The sequence below is a fragment of the Cottoperca gobio genome, chromosome 14, assembly GCF_900634415.1.
Source record: "Cottoperca gobio chromosome 14, fCotGob3.1, whole genome shotgun sequence".
Lineage (NCBI taxonomy): Eukaryota > Metazoa > Chordata > Actinopteri > Perciformes > Bovichtidae > Cottoperca > Cottoperca gobio.
In genome coordinates this window covers 16769641-16792113 of record NC_041368.1, presented here as the reverse complement: position 1 = coordinate 16792113, position 22473 = coordinate 16769641, and the positions used below count along the sequence as shown (strand labels likewise).

The 22473-nt window shown below is 39.6% G+C and overlaps 1 protein-coding gene across 1 annotated transcript in view; it reads right to left on the bottom strand.

Moving 5' to 3' along the window:
• Nucleotides 1–4176: 4176 nt before the first annotated feature.
• nsg2 (neuronal vesicle trafficking associated 2) overlaps nucleotides 4177–22473 on the bottom strand; it is a 37886-nt gene continuing 19589 nt past the window's right edge. The window contains 2 exon segments of the mRNA XM_029449039.1: nucleotides 4177–5714; nucleotides 8508–8618. Of these exon segments, the coding sequence (XP_029304899.1) occupies nucleotides 5517–5714; nucleotides 8508–8618 (309 nt within the window). The 3' untranslated portion in view covers nucleotides 4177–5516.

Below are 22473 nucleotides of genomic sequence, written 5' to 3'. Positions count from 1 at the left end.
CCAGCAGGCCGGCCAGTGGACTGTGAGGTAAAGGGTGGTGTGGTGTGAGACACCATCTGTAGCTGATTATAGTTGCTCCTTTTTGGTTTCTGTGATGTTTATGTCTTATTTACAGTTATTTGTTTCTGTCCGTTCCACGTTGGTCATGTCTCTTACAGTAGACTCCTGTTGCTATTGCTAGCTATAGTAAAAAGAAGTATAAAGTCCTGATCTATTAAGACATTACAGGAGATGATATGACCTGTCATCCACTACAAACATTAGATTAAAAGGACGATTTTCAGGGCAAAATTACAATCAGTGTCAAATGCTTAACACAACCTGTGGTTAGGTTAAAGGTTACCCCTTTCCAGGGGTAGTTCTCTTATGGTCATGAAGTCTCGTCTCTGTGCTCTCTTGGAGGCAATGGCGGAAGTAACGTGAAGTTATAATGTTGCAACGTCTCTTAGGGAACAGGCTGGGGTGGAGGGGTGGAGCGCACAAAGTGCCAGACTTTGACACGAGAGACTGCAGTTAATTTCCTGTCTCTTTGGATTATTTCAACTACAATCACAATGTATACGAGTGTGTCACACAAGCCACACAAGAATCATTCTTATCCCATAGAAGTGGCAGATCAGAAAATGTTCGCATGAATTGTTTTCCTGTACGTCGTTTTGGAGAGTCGTGACAAGCAATCTATTTTTGTCATTCAGGTATGAGGTCTTGTTACGTGAAAACCATAAACAAGCTTTTCTGAAAGATAAATCAAATCCTTTTTGTATCAACATGTTGTGTTTTGAAGTGACTCACCGGTGTGTGTGATCCATCGTGCATAAGGTCTGTGTATTTGTGATTCGGATGGAAGATAATATATTTCTCTATTCATGGAAATTACTTTTTGATATTGGTTTTGTTTTTATGTTTTTTAAAGGTTATAGTATGAACATATATCTGACCAGAAAAACTGTAACACCAAGGAAAAGTTGAGGTCAGACTTCAATTCAGACATTTGATTAATATATCAAAGCAGCTAAACCCCAGTGGTTCTCAACATTTAGTCAATAGAAAACATTGAATTAAGAGAGAGGAAGGTGGACGGTTGCGTGTATTGATTTTGCTTCACTTTGTAGTTTTAGTTGGGCACTACTTTGTGGAAACACATCTGACATCGCTATAAAAAGATCGTCTTGAAGACCCCCAGAGTGAAACAAAATGCATTTGTCCTTTCAGCTCATATCAAATTACTTTTATGATGTATGTACATTGACAGGAAAATCTGAGCACAAAAAATGGCAGATCAAACTTAATACAAAACTGTCAACATCTGCCAATGTGCATGTCTGTCTAGTGCAGCTCTGATAAAAGTCCTGATCGCTCACCTGAGTCCTCTCTTCCTCTCGTCCTCCCTCCGGCTCTGTCCCTCTCCACTGTGATTGTTCTCCTTCTCTCCGTTCTGTTGTTCTCCTCCACACCTCCAAGGGGCCGGCTTTTTCCTGACAGCAGGAGAGATGGCTGAGGGGAGAGATGGAGGTGTACAGCACAAATAACACAGATGGCCATATGTGTGTGTGTGTGTGTGTGTGTGTGTGTGTGTGTGTGTGTGGATGGCGGGGAGACACAAGGCTGCACAGTTCCTTTAGTCATTTAATTTTCAGTTCAGTTTGTATTATATTTCATCAATATTTAAAGAGACATTTTGAAATACCTTTAAATAATAGAATGAATTGGTGAGAATAGCAATAAAACAATCATGTAGTCATATTAGTAACTGACTAAACGAGTAGACTAAAAACCCAGGTGTAACAAGATGGGTCTAATGTCGGGATACATTTTTAAAGAGCGTAAAACAAGACTGGGAATAACAATGAAAAAGACTGTCACATTTGTGAGTGAGCATGACACCTGATCTCTTTTGATTGCTGGACAAATTGGCAAACAGGCAAGCATAAATATGCTCGCTCGCTGGCGAAAAAAACAAAAGTGGAAGGTGGGATTGTAAACAATAATGTTTCCTTCAATGCTCATGGCAGCCTTAGCTACACTATTGATCTGCTCTGGGTTTACAAAGGAAACGGGTAAAAAGTGTCTTCTGTGTGTCTTGCTCTGTTTAATATGTTGCATGTAAAAAACAAAACAAAGATAAACCCCTTAAAAACAGTATATTGTTATTCCACTATAATGAAAGCCAGCTTTTTGAAAACCTTCACCGTAACCCACAACATATATTTCACTCCAGTGGTTTCAGTTGTTTCAAACCGTCTGCAGCTGTTCATTAAAATATCTACAATGACAGAAGCTGAAACATTTACTAGCCTTTGTATTAAGACTTGTTTCAACCAATTCAAAACACCAAAACAGTGGTGCCCGTCCTCGCTAGCTGAGAGCCGAGGGAGACGAAGGATGACAGCAATGAAGTGTGTGTTGAAATACAGTGTGGAAAGAGACAGACGGACAGCTTGAATATGTAACAAGGAAAACAAAATGTGAGCAAAAAGAAGAAGGTACCTTCACGGTGCCTGGGAGAGGGAGAGCAAATATAAATATGATCCAAACAGAGCTGCTATCATCATGTAGTGGATACAAACACAGCACCTCCAATTTAACAGTGAACTTTCAGATCTTTCCCTGTGTTGGGAGACAACAGGGTGGACATATATATTCATTCATTCATTCATTCATTCAAACTCGAAAGAAGTTCACTGAAGTTGCTCTAACTTACATTGACATGGCCTGTTCATTTCCACGTGTCAGGCCTAATTTCCCTCTGTGATAATCAACACAGAGCATTTCTTCTCCCTCTCCCCGTCTTCTTCTACTTTTCCCCCTCCTTCCTCCAACATCCCTCTTTAATTTGAGAAAACACCAATGACCGGTCCGCAGCAATCAACCCCCTCTTCACATCAATATCCAATATCCTGCGCTGGCAGGAATTTAACATGAATTATACCACTGGAAGCTATTTGCTGTTATAATTAGAGAGCCAGAGAGGATTAAGCCACAGTTTATCCCATATCTGATTGCCAATTGTCCCTCATAAGTAATCAGGGCCATAAGGTCTTTTAAATGAATGGCCTAATAAGCCTGCTGAGGATTGTATGCCTCCGCTGTGCGAAGAGAAGAAATGGATCTTACATTAAGCAGTTCTGTGAGGATTCATGTTATTATCGCCTCGTAACAGTGTCACAATGAAAAGCGCGTCTTTAGACTACACTTTTCACTAATTTCGTCTCAATTCAGTCATTGCTGATTTCAAAGGTGTACCTTCGTCTTTTTGTTGCCGACCGTTGAAGGAAATAGAAAACCTTTTCATGCCCGAATGAAGTCGCCATCTGCTTCTGTTCACCTGACGCTTCAATTCATGTGCAAAGAACTTAAAAGGGAGAAGGAGAGGCCCGATGTTGGAGAATAAATCTGCTTCCTGAGTCTAATAGTGAATATATTTAGTTTTACACGTAACTCATCATCTGTTTTTTTGGGGATACTTTGTTTTGTACACTCGGTGAAAGCAAACTATTGGTGATTGTGTGCAATGGTTGGCTTCAGGTTGAACCCTAGAGCCATAAAGTAGAATATATTATAAGACTATAGAAGAAAACAAACAAAGCTACATGTTATTGCTGCTTTTATGTCTTGGAGCTATAGATTACTTATGCGAAGCCAACTGCCTGGACATTTCAAATGTCAAATTTACTATAAATGTGTTTTTATTTAGATGGATAGACCGTTTTTATGTGTCTTTTCTTTCATGTTTTCTACTCTATTTTTCATTCCTCAGTTAGAATACAAGCATCTAATTAGAAAAGCCAGCTATTGTTGTCACTCACTGAAGACACTGTTGTTAGTGCTGCTCATGAGAAAAACAGAGGCATTATCTGCCGTTCACAAAGGACTCTGTAGACAAATACAATATATAGTAGCCATTACAGGTATTCTTCTCGTACTGTCAATCACAGCTACTCATCATTATAGCCAACACATTTCTCTGAAGCTCTTGAAAGTTATATACACTGACAGCAGAATACATATCTAATGTAGTGTAAATGTGTGTAGGAGTATGAACATGTGAATATTATAACTTGCTGCATGAAAAGTTGTAGCTGTCATTCACACTTCGCTGCCTCCGGGCTCTATTAGCTGCTGTTTAAGTGCGAGAGAGAGACTCGGCGGTAAGTGGGACTGACAGACACACTCAGCACAGGTCACAGCTTTTTTTATTTTTTATTCAAACCAAGAGAAGAGGGACAAGGATGCACACTGATAAATTACACCAGGTATCGCTACATATCAACTAACAACATCACGATATCTCATAAAATCGCTCTTGACAACAGATCCAACGTTACAAAATGAAAAATACAGGAACAAAACTCGTCTGCAGTTGAAGCCCATCAATAAACATAACAAAACACAGCGGGAAATACCAGTTTTGGCAAGAAAAGGTGATATGCATTGTATTTCCTTTCCCATCTGCAACATTGTGTTTAATGGAGCTACAAGACTGAAGCAATAGACTGTAAGTAACTTGCATGAAGGTGTCGTACGTCTGTAAAAAACAAAAACCTCTTAATAAAATCTACTACAATGCATACACACGAAAAACTAGCCTGAGCGCACCGTTGTATGTACAGCTTGGGTCATCGGGGGATTTCAGGATTTAAAATGTATAGCACATTGAAATGTCACTGTATATGAGCTATCAAACAGCCGTGATGGAAACATTCTTTCAATCAACTCAGGACGTGTTGCAGATGTGGACACTGGCGTCAAACCTTCCTCAGAGAGAACTGAACAGAAGTGTTTAAAAATGTGTTACAGCAATACAAGATCATACTGGCATTTTTCATGTTGGAATATGGAGTGATCTGAGTGTGTGTGTGTGTGTGTGAGGTGTTTGACGGACGCGCCTGAGGTCACGCAGTTTGGGCAAGAAAGGTAAGAAAGGAAGAATAGGGGATGTGAATGAATATACATACATACAACTACAGTATACACACTTGAAGAAAGAAAAAAAGACTTCAGAGAATCTCACAAAGATGAAGCGTGAAATTCAACATTGACTCGTGCCTTTGTACAAAGATAATCACATCCAAATCATCCATACATTACAGTAAAAAATAAATATATCAATACAGTCAATAAATAATAAATTAGAGCAAGGGACTAAAAACGTGGTAACGAGAGAGCAGACTGTGTGTGTGTGTGTGTGTGTGTGTGTGTGTGTTTGCATGAATGTGGTGCATCAGCAGACGATGATAATCCCAAGAGAAGGTTCAATGGGAAAAGAGAGTGAGGACATAAATGGGCAGTCAATGTAACTCGGAACATGACCTAGAATGTACTCGCGTGTTTTTATGTCTGCATGCATGTGTTCACTCTATATTGGCATTATATGTGTAGCTGATGTGGATGCGTACGTCTCTTTTGTCTATATCTTTAATTATTCACCTACATGTCTGAGTGTGTCTGCGTCTACATGTGTCTGTGTTTCTTCATGTCTGCATGTGTTCACAACACCCTTTAACCATTCGGCTAACTCATTGGCCCTCGCTGCTCGGGGGTTTAGCGTCGGGCTGCTGCCCCGCCGCCCCTCCAGGCAGCCAGGGGGAGACCGAGTGCGAGGTGGTCTGCTTGGCCATGCTGTAGTGGCTGATCACTGTGTAGAAACGGCCCCTCGAGTTGGCATCCTGGGCAGCGTAGTAAGCCTCCAGAGAAGCTGGGATACACCGCTTGTGCTGTGAGGGAGAAAGGGAACAGTGAGGTTCAGAACGTTTATCCATGAATTCATTGTTAAAGTGCTGCATTTAGCATCTAAGTTTTCAAGTTGAGACAATACCAGGTCAAGATAAAACCCACTGAACCATTGAAATTGTAATAATCTTCTTTAACTTAAATTAGAAGTCTTTAGTTACAGTGTGCATAGTTTTAAAGACATGTTTGCACCAAGAAAATGGCAGGTGTATCTTATTTATGGAATCAGACAAAATAAGACAGTTGCTTGTTTTCGAGGTCTAACTCTACTTACCACTCATTTATTTATATATATATATATATATTTATAGATATTTATAGATATTACATATTATTTGAAGTTCTCTTGTTTGTATCTAGTAAAACAATGTAGGCTACCGTGTGGTTCCCAGTAGAATATTTATTCATCAATGATGTAAAATAATGACCAAAACCAGCCAAAAACGTTGTTTACTTGATGAAAAAAACAAGCCTATATTCTGTAATTTTATATGTCCTGTTTTTATTAGAAGGAATAGGGAAGAAATATAAGAATCCATTTAAATTACTTAGTCTAATAGTACATCTATGTAGGAATGTATAGAAAGGAAGGGGACTCACAGGCCAGAAGGTGCTTCAGTGTGTAAACATTTACAACCTTGTGTGCAGTTGAGTAGTGTATGTGCCACAATGTGTGAGCGCGATTTTCTATCGACACTTTTGCACCCGGTGAACATGCATGTGACACTGCTAATAATACCTCTGCAGCCTGCAGTCAGAGCCCCTGCAGAGGCTGTGGGCTTGAGACTAGATTTATTCCACCTTAAGGATTTGTCCAGAGACACAGACTTCCAAGGTGACCTCTCATGAAGTACAGAGAAACTTATGCTTTAAGTGCAGTGCAGTGGAAGTCTATACGGAGGGGAGGGAGTATTGGCGGAGGAGAGGAGAAGAGGTGGGAGGAGAGGAGAAGAGGTGGGAGGGAAGAGGAGAAGAGGTGGGAGGAGCGGAGATGGTAGGAGAGGAGTGGAGATGGGAAGAGAGGAGAAGATGTGGGAGGAGTGGAGATGGGAGGAGAGGAGAAGATGTGGGAGGAGTGGAGATGGGAGGAAAGGAGAAGATGTGGGAGGAGAGGAGATAGGAGGGAATGGGAGGTGAGGAGAAGAGGTGGGAGGAGAGGAGATGGGAGAAGAAGAGAGGAGAGGAGATAGGAGGAGAGGAGAAGAGATTGGAGGGGAGGAGAAGCGAGGAGAAGACATGGGAGGAGAGGAGAGGAGAAGAGAAGAGATGGGAGGAGAGGAGGAGAGAGGAGAAGAGAGGAGAAGAGATGGGAGGAGAGGAGATGAGAGGAGAAGACAATAGAGGAGAAGAGAGGAGAGGAGAGCAGAAGAGAGGAGAAGAGATGGGAGGGGAGGAGAGGAGAAGAGAGGAGAAGAGAGGAGAAGTGATGGGAGGAGAGGAGATGAGAGGAGAAGACAATAGAGGAGAAGAGAGGAGAGGAGAGCAGAAGAGAGGAGAAGAGATGGGAGGAGAGGAGAAGAGATGGGAGGAGAGGAGAAGAGAGGAGAGGAGAGGAGAGGAGAAGGGAGGAGAAGAGAGGAGAAGACAACAGAGGAGAGGGAGAGATTCAACACTAATACTGTACATATCTAGACAGCAGATTGTTGGATAAGAATGGCTGTATAAGCCGTTATCTTTTACGACCTAAGCTATATAAATGGGGAGTTAGTGATCATAATGTGGTAATTATTGTCAAATAAGCAGTAAGTCTAATTTTCATCTAATAGTCGACATGGCTAATTGCATATGAGAGAGGCCTCAATGGAATCTCTTTCTTTGTCTTCTGTGTCAAGGAACAAAAGTCTAAAATGACACTTGAATATACTGGTCATAACTAAATCAGTGATATGATCGATTGATGATTGCCTGTCTGAAGAGTCTTGTTAGCCTCTTCCTGTAACGTGACCTCAGAAATTAGTAAAAGTAGGCCGGTTGTTTTATTTTTCTCTCTTAGGAGACTGGATGGTGCACTCACCTTTAACTTTTTATTTAGATTTAGATTTGGCAAAGGAAACACAATCTGCATAGTAGCACCTCTTAAGCTTACTTATTAACACTTTAGATCTATATATGTTTTTATTCATACAAAATATGAATTGTAAGAACAACAAGTTTTGGTTTAACAGTGTGTTATGTGCTGAGACCAGCCAACCATCGGAGACTCCATTGCTCTTACACTTCGCCTTTTGTATGGATCAAACAAACAAGATATAACGTTCCAATTAGTGAGCTTTAGAGTTGCTGGTAGGTGGATTATTTTCTCTGTTTCACCATGTTGCCAGTATTTTCACTAAACTATATAAATGGCTTCTGCCTGTAGCTTCATATTCAACGGATAGATATAATAGTGATATCTGTCTTCTCTAACTATCCACTAAGTCTGACTCCCAAAATGTCTCTAATTGGCTGTATAAATAAAGAGGCAACCCTTAAAGGCAAAAATGTTACGAGTTCAAGTGTTTCAAATGTGCTGCTTTTCTCCATCTTTTGTTTTTTGGTTGGCCAAAAAAAGTGATCTGCGCTATTGGATATTGTGATGGACATTTCTACCTATTAGAATATTTTATAGACTAATCAAATCAATAATCGCATTCAAATCTGCACTAAACTCATCCAGTGAAGGCTACATTTCTACCCCCTCCTCAATCCAGCTGCCCTGTTAACCCCCTGACTCTCTGGGCTGTGAGTAGGGGTGTTGTAACACTTTCAAATGAAATACAGCCAATTATGGTTCTTGCCTTGTAAATGAATCCATCTGGGCAGGCGTGGTCATAGGTGAAGGCTTTATACACCACCAGGAACACGATGCAGGCGAGGAAGGCCAGGGCCAAGATGATCAGAATCGTCACCTGGGGGGAGGACAAACGCTGGTCAGTGTGTGCGCCAGAGCAATAAAGCAGGACTGTGAGCGGTTTATATGTGTGAGGCAGTGAAAAAGATGGAGTATGTTCACTTGTGTGTGAGTGTGTGTGTGTGTGTGTGTGTGTGTGTGTGTGTGTGTGTGTGTGTGTGTGTGTGTGTGTGTGTGTGTGTGTGCAGTCATAATAAATGGCACAGTAAGATGCCGCTGACTGTAGTGAATGGCTCCTCAAGGCAAGGTGCTCCTGTTGAGTTACGTGACGGATGACTTAGGTTGTGACACTGAACTGGGACTTGTGCCCTTTAGCATTACAGATTTATCCGAGGCAAGGCAGGTTTATTTTTATAGCATATTTCAGCCACACCAAAACATTTAAAAAGCATCAAGACAAAGAAATACGTTATAAAATTGCATTTAAAGACAATTAAAAACAGTCATTAAAGAGCAAAGAGATTGGAAATAAAAATAGAATAAGATAAGTAAACAGTGAACTTTCAAGCCCTCTTATTAAAGAAATTAATAATTGTTTGATTTAATAAAAGACATAAGCAAACAGGAAAGTCTTCAGCCTTGATTTAAGATAATTGAACTGAACGCTGCTTCTTCATGTTTAGTTTTGAGTGCGGGGACAGAGAGCAGACCCGTCCCAGACGACCTGAGAGATCTGGATGGTTCATAATTTAGCAGAAGTGTATTTTGGCCCTAAACCATTCAGTGCTTTAAAAACCATCATGAAGGCAATTATTTGACACACAGGAAGCCAGTGTAACAACCTCAGAACGAGAGTGGTATCATCCACTTTCCTGGTGTAAGTCATATTAGGAAAAGCACAGGTGTTACTCACAACATTAATAATGGCTCCGTTCTGTTCCAGCTTCCCGGCACAACATGATAGTGTGAGATGTACAACACCAGGACCCTGAAACTGAAGCGGCTAAATGGGATTCAGCCATCTAAATCCATAATTTAGACCTGTGCTGTTCCTACTGTGAAAAAGGCCTATTGCAAATATGAACTTCTAATTAGGTTTCTTAAATAAATAATGGTTTAATTAATATGCATGAAAACTTTCCATAAGTTCCCTGCTCATTAAATTACAAATGTTCTGCAAAAGTGAAAGATCAAAGCGTACTAAAGCTACTGCAGACTTGTCTCAGTTTACACAAAATCTTCTTGTAATCCTCAAAGATATCACCTCCTGTTATGCAGATGGTGAAGTTTAATGTGATCTTAATATAAAGTACTTCATTATAACAAGCTGTGTCTCCCATAAAGATCTTAAATTAATTTGTGTATTGAGTTTTAGTGGACTAATATGATGACATTACTTTTGTCCTAAGCAACTTAAAGGCACAATGATTAGGATTTGTCTGTAAGCTTCCAGATTCCCTCTCGTTTTAGAACAAGCTTTGTTAGTTAGGTGTTTCTCCTCGCTATTTTTGAGTTTATTTGGCGCTTATGTGTCTTGGAACAATCTGGCACCGGGTCACTACATTTTTCTTTAGCTTGACGCCCAGAAAAGCAAAATAGGAAAATACAGGCAGAGGGTGAGGTCTCTGCAGATACAGACATATTGTTTTAATCCAAACAAATTATTAATTAAAAAAACATGTTACGCTGATTTTCAGGTTCATACTTGTGTTTTGTGTGTTCTACTAGAACATGTTTACTTGCTTTAATGTTCAAAAACTACAATATGCGAGGAAAATATGGTGCACTTATGCAAAGGTAGTTCTCAAGCGATTGATGGAGATACTCAAATGGGGGGGGGGGGGGGGGGGGGCAGTATATTCTAATGAGCCTACATGTGACACAAGTCCCCTTTAACGTGTGAAGGTTTTGTCTTTTGAATTGAATTGAACATCAATTTGATTGTTTAAACTGATGTTCTTTAACTGACTTTGGTGTTGATGATCATGAGGGTGATAATATAATGGATTTCAGTTGTCAGTTGTCAACCTCATAAATCAATCAGCATACTTCCTGCCACCAAACCTGTGCTGATTGTCAGTGCACTCAAGTCACGAAGAGAGATAAATGAGCTTCCAGCTGTTTACTGTGAGAAGAAGAAGAAAGAAAAACAGTTCTTCCTTTTCTTATTGTAAATACGTAGGTAGGTATCTACCGCAAGTAGTTATGAGGTGTTCAAGTTTGGCCTTTCAATTGCTGGTCTAAAGGTTTAGGGTTACTGGAACAAACTCAAATGTTCTGGTCAGTCTTCACAGCAAGGAACTATGAAATGTTATCAGCATTTGCTTGGATAAAATCAAAATACATCTGCAGTGTGAATAATGCTTAATAGCAGCCAAAAAGCAGAGCTAATCTAAAATGATGGAAATAGCACATTTATTTCTGCGTGCTGATGCAAATAAGAATGTCTCTCTGTAGTTTGAGGTGTGAAATATTCATTTCCCTGGCAGGCTAGACAATATCGTAGTAAAGTAGATTAACATATAAAAGGATTTATTTCCTCCTACTTTCTACTTGACATACTGATTGGGTGCTTCTGAGTGAGCATTTAATTAGAATTATGCAAATCAAGTGAAAAGGATAGCTGTGTTTTAAAAATGGGATTTTCTTCCAAGTCACAAATTCCAATGTAGGCATATTTGTGGTTCATGCCTATATTTGTATCTGCCGCATTTCCCTGCACACTCCAAAATAAAATAAAAAGTTGCCATTAAAAGGTCAGATTTAAGAGTGAGTTGAAAAAAACTAAAAATGCTTTCATAATGGGTGAATATTTCTAATTTATTTTTTCCATTTCTAGCCTGGCGTAAAGCCATTCCCGATGTTCTGCTTTCTGTACGATCTGTCACTGTGAGATGTCAGAGCAATTACACATGGGTGTGATCATTAGTCTCCATCGGCGTTATGGGGGTGGACAGGGACACACAAGCTAAATTACTGTTTACTCGGTGTCAACAGGGGACACGACTCTCAGCCTCGGTTGCCGCTGACACTTCTTGCAAATTACATCTCCCACATCACACACACAGCGAACATTAAAAGGCCGCATTTAAAGTCGTGGTGACCCGCCTTTTGGAGCAGAAACAGACGTAGAATGACTGATTAAGACCCACCCTGGCTCCTTTTTTGATGCACATGAAAACAGCTTATTAAGGAGAGGGATTAATGTAAAGCTCCTCGTATCACGCAGCGAGCAATCAGTGTTTCATGCATGTACAGACCCAACTTTGTGTAGACACTTTGAAACATGAAACGAAGACTTAAGTCGCTAATGACTGAAGGAATTTGCTCTTTTACGCTACAAAAATGAAGGAAATTACAATTATTTGTCTGTGTAGCCCCACCGTCATTCAGCCGATTATTTATTGAATTAAACTGCTTCCTGCGGAAATATATGATCAGACCACTCTTTAATGATGCTTGAAATGAGGTCATGACTTGGCACATACATGAAAAGGGTTATTGGTATTAACTCCGGCATGGAGCGTGTAGCCTATGTTAATGTTCAGCGATACTTTCATTGTCGATTCAACACACAGCAGCAGCAGTCAAAGCAACAGTTCCAGGATCCCTGTTGATGCAACCGTGGCCAGGTGGAGTATAAATCCATTAAAAATCTATCCTGACCTTTCTCCATTATTCATAATCTGGCTGAACTCCGCAGTAAACCTTAGGAAGTCGTCAGGGCAACGCTACAGCTCAGGGATGAAGACTGCCCCCGTGCATGAAGTAGATTTATACATTTATCTGCAAGTATCTACCGGACTGATGCAATATTCCTCAATGATGAGATTATGCTCAGCTGAATCTGTGCCAAGGATGCGGCCACATTAATCATATCAATATAATATAATAGAACAAAATACAGTAGAATCCAATAGAATAGAATAATTCTTTTTTTTTGGGTCAAGTCTATGATATCTCCCAGCATGGCAGCTTCTCCCACCCACATTGACATCATCCTGTTTCTGTTGAACACAGTCGATAGGGCTGTTGTTGTCATTAGCGCTGCAGTTTGTGACATCCTACACCACTATCACCACCAACACAACCACCATCCTGTTTGCTGCGTGACACAGATAACAGAGAGACGTTTGTTTTTCTTGGATACAGGTAGAAGCACAACATGCTGCTATAATTTGGACTGAGAGCAACGTGTCCTTAACAAGAATTGGCTGCTTTAGTAAAGATAGGTTTGACCCGCTGGGCTTTAGTTGTTCCACCTAATTCAACCAGGACTAATAGAAACCTTATGTTTCTATTCACATGGACACAAATACAAAGATTGTATTCAAACCTGCATTGAGCAAGGTTTGTATGCAAAAATGCATTTTAACCAGCATTCCAGTCCTCCTGTGCATTCACACTGTTTGCACCATGACACTGGAACTGATAAATAAAAACTTGAGAACAAAATAAATACAATAAATACAATACTACAATGTATCAGACACATGCCTTGCCTCTTTTATCCCTGTTGTATTATTCTGTAAGCGATCACGCAGGTTCTCTCTTTTGCAGCAGCACATTTGATGATTTCAGGGTACATGAGCTTATTTTATTTTATTTAGTGTTTATTCAACCAGGAAAATCTACATTTTCAAGATAGTCGTTTTCAGAAGCAATAACAATAAATTACATACAACATTAAAAAAAAAAGATTTGGATTGAATGAAAAAGAAGCAGAAATAATATTGTTAGAGATTAGAGAATTAATAAATAGTAAAAAAGGGAATATGCTTATCAGAAAGAGGCCCAATTTGATGTAATCTAATTGCTTGTTTTGTCTGACCAAGTCACAAAACTGACAACGTTCAGTTTTACAAAAGACAAATATTCCTGGATTGACACCTGTTAGACTCCCTATACATTTTAAACATGTTAAACCTTGAGTGGCCCTGATTGATTTAAACTCAAAAGCCAATTATCATTCACTGAAATGAAAAGTAGTTCATCTTTAGAAAACATTTAATCAGCTATTCTTCTGTCAAATAACTTAATTATTCTGCATATTTCCGTGCACTTATCTTCTCCATCCTTTCTTCCTGCATCGCAGCGTCTGCAGCTGTAGCCGTGTGCGTGTGTGTGTGTGTGTGTGTGTGTGTGTGTGCATTATGGGAAAAAACAAACAATCAAACCAGATTAGAAAAGATCCAGTAGGATTGTTTCTCTCTCTTCTGCATATTAAACATTGTTTATGTTTACCCACATCTTGCATTACACACACCACCTGTTACTGTCTAATGCTGCATCCCTTTGGATTGTAGACAATTATTAATTTATAAGTGATGTTTTACCCAAAAATAAACACTTCACTTCCCCATTATTTATGGCTGCATCATAAATTCAAAGGCATATTCCTTAATTGATATGCATCTTCACAGCCTATTCCACCACCATCCGACATATGATTTCTCTCCTTTTTTTAACGCCATGCTATGTTAGAATGCAACACACCGCCCACACTCTCACTGCTGGAACTTGACAGGCCATATGGGGGGAACAGACACCTCCTCACATTCGCTCGAGGAAAAGAGGTGAATATGTAAGTGTGTGTCTGAGCGAGAGGAAGGGGGTGCGTGACAGGAGAGGGGTGGGAGAGAAAAATGACGCTGATAAAAACAGATAACAGAGTGACAGAGGGAGCAAAGTGAGAAATAAAAGAAAGAGATGACAGAGACAATAAAGCAGTGAGAGAAAGGCAGACAGAGAGCGAGTGATGGAGATCCAGGGGCAGATGGAGAAGCTAGTTCCCTCTCTTGGTAGCAGGTGGCAGAGACAGACAGAGAGGCAGGCGGGCGAGCAGCAAACACAATGGGATATCGGTTGATGCATCAATCAATAGATCACTGATGGAAGCTTAAACAACTATTTTTCATTCATCTTCCTATTACCCTCTGACACCTTCTGTATGGCGGCACAAAAGGCAGCTCAGTCCCCCGGGTTTTCATGGATTATTTTCTGCTACACTACAGTGAAGCCTTGTGCTGATATGTTGAGATACATGCATTAAAAAGAGCTATTAATATCAAATGAGAAAAGTTCTAGTATTAAATACTTGCTATAACCTCTGATGCCTTTAGGGAAATTTGTTGATTAATGCAATTAATGAACTCGGCGACAGGGTGAGCTAGTGCGGAGAGAAGGCATCCTCTGAAAAGATCGATTAAAAGAGAAAAGCTTAAAGGTCACTGGTCAGATGGTAGCAAAAGCCAGTACACAATAAATGTCCACCAGATTCAATTTCCAACAGTAAATGAGTTAGAGTGAAGGTTTAAAGGTTTGGCCATCGATTATATCTATTATTTAAAAAAGGCGTATTTGTTAAGTAAAAATGGCAAATATTCTCTGCTTCCAGCTTCTCCCATGTGAAGATTTGAAGCTTTTCTCTGTTTTGTATCTTTGTAAATTATACATCTGCAGGATTCAGACTTTCGGAGCAGACCAAACAAGTAAATCATTTAAAAAAAAACTGTTCATATATTAAAATTCTAAAAAGTTAAAGTAAAAAATATTCTTTACTCGTTCGCTCTGGAACCATACCAACCAATCTAGCCTCAAGATTCAACAGTGCAGATGGAAATGTGTCCTGCTTAAGGCTGTAATCAGGACACTAAGCCCTCACCTATTCATCACATGGTCAAGCGTTTAAGTCAGGGATCAGCTAGCTACATTAAAATGTAAATGAAAGATTCTCTTATCCTCTTAAGGCACTTGTGTAATAATGAAATAAATGGGTAACAGCATACATGTGAGGGCAAGTGGTTGGAAACTACGACCGATAACTGAAAGGTCACGGGTTTGATCCCTGTGTGTCCTCGAGCAAAACACAGAGCCCAGAGCTCCTCTGTCATTTTACATGGAATATAAATGTGCAGGTTTTGGATAAGGGCATCAGGTGAGCGCTGTGTATATTTGGGCTTCAGAAGATATTTCTAAACCTAGTCTTTCAGTGATGGAAGAGGTATTCAGTTCCTTTAAGTAAAAGTACCAATACAACAGTATAAAAGTATGTAGTCCTGCATTCAAAATCCTACTAATACTTAAAGTATTAAAAGTCAAACTGATGCATAAGTAAGTATGTTACTGTTGTAACTACTTTCTATACAGTTCTGGAGTTTATTCCAGTGGTTCCCAGACTACAGTAAGGAGCCAGGCCCCCTTCAAAGGGTCACAAGGTCAATCTGAGGGGTCATGAGAAGATAAATAAGATTTGTTGTGAAATATTCCATAGTAAGAGCCTGATGCAATTATTTAAACAAAACCATCATGAGACGTTTAGAGGAGAAATCATATTCATCTGGAAGTTGAACAGGGGCGTCACATAAAACTTGCTTTTTTTGTAAAGGGTCACAAGCCAAAAAGGTTAAGAACCACTAGTTTAATCCTTACAATTTCATTGGATTGTATAAGCTTATTATATGTTTTACAACTTAGTATGACAATGAACTGGTAACTGTAGATGTTACGTACATGTAGTAAAGTAAAAAGTGCAATATTTCTTTGTACAAGGCAGAGGCGTAGTACTAGTTCCTACAAATACTACTTAAGTACAGCACTTGTTTTTTTAATTCATCTTCAGATAGCAGCTTGATGCCACAGTTCAAGAGAAAAACACTTGTTTTCTAAATTGATTTCTAGAGCTGTATGAGCTCACTTTATTATTGATTTTCTTCCAGGATATTTCTGTAGAAGGTGACGGCTAATCTCTTTGCTCCTAAAGCATCTCATTGTAAAGTTCTCTTAGTCAGTGGAACAAAGACAGCCCTCAAAGCAGGGATCTCTGGGGAGCCAGCTGTGTCAGAGCGGAGTATCTGAGACGGGGCAGAGGGATGTCAAGGAGACAGTGTACGGAGACTGGGGCTCTCGAGGGCTGGCTATCCGGCTGAGACGAGCACAGCTACATTAGTGTGTGGCAACAAAGAACAAACGCTGACGAGATGCATCGCGTCTCCGATGGAAACACAAACTGTTAAAATGCCAACCTGACAAAACACAATATTTTCCTCTGATCTCAGGTCAGCCCAGGTCTGTCTCCCTCTGAGCTTTGCAGGGTGATTTGTTTCATCTAGTGAGGTCAACAAGCTGCATTGTTCCATACTTTCCAGAAACAATGAACATGGGCTTGGTGGATACTTATGCAGTGCTCATGCTGTCTTTCTTTGTATGTGAGCGGATTCACCATTTTCTATAAAGGTCACTGGGATGCAAGAAAACAGCTCATTCAGCTACAGCAGGGTGTGTATGTTGATGACAGCAGTCTCGGATCACAGAATTCAAGAAGTAAGACTGATTTGGTCAAGCTTCTTTGCCACTTATACAAATAAAAAAATACAGTAAAAACTGCGTTTCTGTCTGGTATAAAGAAATGTAATCTCCCTCTCTGTGACTGACATACAGACCCTTTGTTCTTGAACATCCTCTGCAGCCTTCTTCATGAAAGCACAGTATGCAGATGCTGAATTTTCTTATAAACCAGACTTGGTGGTTGGCCATTGCACTTACTTGCAGGAGCAAAGTGAGGGCTCTGCACCCCGCAGACGTGTGTGTTCGAGATATAAGGGAGACATACCAGCCAGAAACAAACTAGAGCACATTTAAATAATGTACCAGCCGTGAAAAGTATAAGCTTCCCACGAGTAACAACTGAAATTGAAATTTAGAAAAGAAGGGCTTATTCTAGGACAGGGGTCACCAACCTTTTTGATACAGAGAGCTACTTCAAGGGTACTGAAGAATAGGAAGGGCTACTTGTTTGATACAAACTTCCTGAATAACATAGTTGCACGGTTCACCTTTAATGATAACATTATCATTAATAATAATAATCATAATAAATATTCATATGTGAAGAGACTGTCTGATCACATGTTAATGTTAATTATTCTTCACAATGATTATTAACAATGATTTACCATGGTAGGAAACAGATATTTAAACATTATTTATTTATGTTCTCAATCTATTTTAACATTTGAAAGAGTTATCACATCTCTGATGTTTTTGTAAATATCTTTATTGACAGTTTTGTATGAATGAGCACATTTGTAGCATTTTGTTCAAAATCACACACAGTTATATTTTAGTACAAAGCATCACTTCTGTAAAAAGATTTAGGAAATCATTAACTGTCACATCTTCAAATCATATCCTGTTTGTACAAACACTAACTTTGTAACATCAGAGAGAGACAGTGGAGATCTTCTCGTCTTAGAACAGTGTTTTCAATAACATCATTGCAACTTTCAAGACCTCTCCGTCCGAAAAGGCTTTCTTGTTCTTTATTAAATTATGTGCAGCTCTAAGTGAAGCTTCTGTGACTTGTTGACCGGCCTGGTGAAAACAGATGCTGCTGCTCAAAGCTGCCTTTAACTGCAGGTGTGCAGTTAGTTAGTTAGCATGGTAGCTTCTGTGACACGTACCGAAGTGTCTCCACAATGTGCCGTCGCTCCGCAAATGAGACCTACACACTTTTCTTCCTCCCAATTATTGTGAAAATAGTTCGTTTTCTTTCGCTTTTCTGCCATGTTTAGCGTAAACAACGAACCTCGCGCCCCACCGTAGCTGCTCCCGCTAGCTTGTCTCAGCGAAAAGGGTAATGGAGATTTAGCTTACAGGGTCAGAGTTCATATAAATAAATTGTTTTTTAAATTCTATATTCAATATTGTCATTTTAAAATAAAGAATAATTCAAGTGTCATTGATAAAAAAAAAAAACAATTCAATACAAATTTGAGCTCCATGGTGACTAGTGCTATTTTTAGAACATGCTCTGCGGGCGACTCACGTGGTCACTGCGGGAACCGCGTTGGCTACCCCTGTTCTAGGGTAACAAAAAAAAATCTTAGTTTCAAGAATGAAAACATATTTATGAATATTATATTCCATTTCTGCTAAAAGACCCCCAAAATGTTACACAACTGGCCCTTTAAACCACAGGACCACATCCATATTAGTCAATGTGACACGTATAAATCATAAGTTTCCGATGTAATCTCAAAGGATCCAACTGGTCTGATTCTAAACTGGGAGACAAGAGATTTAAATCCGGCACACTGAAAGATAACGTGCTGACTGTCCATGGTGACTTGGCCTATTTTTCAGAGACTGCCGCAGAGTCTTCACAATCTGAAAAACCAGTGTTCATGGTAAAGTTAGGATAATAATCAGCCTCCATATCATGTATTGTGTTTCAGGACTTTTCTTAGGAATAATGCTTTTTAGAAACGTTTGGGGGCAACATGAGGCTACATTTACAATTAGAGGGTCTGACTGCAATATGTATATATTGAATATAGATAGTTTTTTATGTCTGCTGTTTTGTAGAACAGACAAAAGTCTTTCTCTCTCATGCATGCAGTATCCACAAGTTCAGTGCAGTGGAAGAGTGCATGTTCAGCAGGAGATAGATGCTAATTATGCTAATGTATCCCAATTAAGAAAGGTCTCTATGGAGACAAAACTTCAAAGGTTGTGTCGTGGCACGCTGCCGTATTGGTTAGAGGAGAATGTGCTCTTGGGGGATAGACTCCAAATCAAATAGCAGGTGGGCTTAAAATGACAGACAAGGGTGAAAGAGACAAACACAAAAAAGGCATTAAAAAGAGCACAATGAATAAACATGTTTCTCTTTTCCAGGGGCGTGATGAAGCTCAGTGGCTCTTAAAATATGAACTGAAACCTACTGTGCCCTGACCTATATAACATGTGCACTAAGAAAATAGACAATACTAATCAATATTGACTATAAATCCAAATGCATCCTCAATAATGTGAACACAGGAGCTTGCACACACAAAAACACAATCAAACAGACACTAATTATGAATCAACGTCTCTGAGGAGATACTAAACATCTGGATTAGTTTTGCTAATCAGCTTCTACTCTGCAGGATGAAGATGTTGCTAGAGCGGAGATATTATTAATGAGATGGGACCCGCCTCCACACACACACACACACACACACACACACACACACACACACACACACACACACACACACACACACACACACACACACACACACACAAACACACACACACACAGGACATTTCTAAAATGTTGTTTACATCACAAGACATGGTTCATTACTCTAATGTATCCGCAGCACTGAGTCTCCTGAGTATTTTTTATGTTCCTGCATATGTTCACCATGCAGACATCTGTGTGTGTGTGTGTGTGTGTGTGTGTGTGTGTGTGTGTGTGTGTGTGTGTGTGTGTGTGTGTGTGTGTGTTTGTGTGTGTGTGTGTGTGTGTGTGTGTGTGTGTGAATAAATGTGCTTGGTTGCTATTTCGTCACTGTTAATGTGTGTAGGTTTGCAAGTCATGTTGACGGATACATTAAAAAAAAAAAAATTGTTTTATTATAATTATGAAATTCTTGGATTTTGTTTGTAATATTTATGTAATGTGTTGACCCCTTTAAAACACGTACAAACAGCAATTCAAAAAGGTATCACCAGTATGATTTTTATCATTATCAAATGCTATACTTCTGGTCTCTTAATGGCTGCAAAGACTTTTTAAATAGTCATTTAAACAATATTTTTGCTATTTATGTAATGTTATTAACCAGAGCAATCTACAGTGAGTACAACATTTAAAAAGAACTTCAGGTATTGGATCCAACATTGCATGAAAACAATGGCGAGGTCATGAGAACCATGGGACCCGAACAACCACAATCACAAGAGAACGGTGTTCAGAGAAGAAATTAAAGGTTGACGAGACAGATTACTGAATTTAGAGTGAGTAGCTGCAAAGATTTTGTGGAGGGATATGAATCCAGTGGGAAATGTGAGGATTTGTCTCGAAGAGCAAAGCATTAGGGGTAAAACAGATGATGGGGAGAAGACGTTAGCTGCCAAAACACACAATGTTTACCATTTCACAGTCAGCTGAAAGTGATGAGAGTATTTCAGCCATCACACTTCATAGTAGAAATGATGTTCAGAATATGTGGTTCATCAGCCATAAATTATAAATGGGGAACCAAAGGAACATGAATAATAATTATGATAATAGCACAGAAAGACGATTAATGATACTAATAATAAATGAAGACAGTGAATACTGCGGATGTCTGGACTGCGAATACAGCATGAGTAATATATATACGGTAGAGATGGCTGGATCGATTGCAAGGACAGATGTTAAAGTGAGAGGCAACAACAGGAGGAGTGAGAAGTGGAGGGTCGGACTAGTCATCCGCAGTCTGTCTCTCTCCTAATTGCTCCCATGGCTCAGCTTGTCAGAACAACAGCAGCAAAGTGAAGGACTCTGGCTGAGGACGGAGCGCACAATGACCGCTCGCTTTCCTTCCTCATTTTATCAAGATGGAAACATCAAAGCGTGGCTCACGTCTCCATTTCTATTGTGGCAAGGTGAACAGATTTTGACTGGCCATGAACCGAACGTCCTCAGCTAAGCAGCCGGAATGTGTTCTTTGAGTCTTATCTGCCTAAAATGCATCATATCTGCGTAGGGCTTCAATTAAAAGATTACATTTTAATCCCACACATTGTGGAAGAGACTAAAGGTAACAACATTTCACCTGAATTAGACGGTTTCAAATCCCTATTGCAAAGTAAAATCCTTGTTTAATCGGTGAAGGTTTGTTTAAGGTAAAGCACAAACATGACTGGGTTAAGGTTTGGGACGATAATGATTTGTTTTCAAATGAGGGATGCACTGAGCCACACTGGTACTGATGATGAAACCTAGTCTAGAACTATACCTTTGTAAACCAGTAAAAACATTTTTGACTGCACATACTTTTAGTTTTATTTTAAAAAACTGGAAAGCACCCAGAGATCACAAATCTCAGCTAAGCAGCAACGTGCATTAATCATCAGGAACACGTGCCAGGTATTATTTTATTCAAGTAACTGCAATAAATCAGATGAAAAAAAGCAAAAACAGTTTTGAAAAATGTCTTTTCTTGCAACGTTAAAACATCCTTTGAATATTGCTGGATCAGCACCAGGCACTAATTACTTTTTCCTCCGGCAATGGCCTAATTTTATTGAAATATGCTCACAGGTTTTAGAGATAACCTGCTAGCTATCAAAACAAAATACATAGATAATTATGTTCGCAGGCAGTTTCCAACCAACCAATTATGTCTAAAAAAAAAACTGTGACTTGATTCAATCCCCTCACTAAGAATCTGGTAAAACAGAATGGGATAGATTGGACCGCTACCATTCCTACCCTGAGCTGACTGATACAGAACACTTAAACAAATCAGGCTGCATATGAATATGAGTGCAAAGAGATTTAATGCTGTCAGACTGCGTGTGCTCGTTGGTCATCGATCAGGCTCCGAAATCCTTTTTAGCCTTGGCAACCCCTGACAACTGAGTTATTATCATAAGTCATACAATAGAGTTTGGATGCAGCCGCCACCGCTTCCTTGTATAACAACAAGCCAGGATGGTCAGTCTTAGATGGATTTATGATTCTTTTTCTGTAATCACAAATCTGATTCCCTCTTTGACCTTTGAGATGAAACCTGAATAACTGTTAGGGAATAGGTAAGAGAGATGATTTATACGTACATGTATTCACATCTGCTGATATTGACAGTCAAACAATGATTGGAATCTGCCGTCATTTTGAGGTGCTGCTTGATATGGGATCTGAAGCAAGATGTAGAGCAGAACGGAAGCCATCTGGACTTATAAATCATCCCAAATACCCTTCACATGGCAGCGATGTCTGTCTCTGTTGTTATCTGTCTCTCTGCCTTTCTATCTGGCAAGTTGTCTGTCCGCTCGGCCTTTCTAAGTGTCTGTCAGCTGACACAGGGGACCTCTTTGCAGTGACAAATGACTCAGACTTGTTTCGGCTTTGGTACGTCAGGCTGACCTAA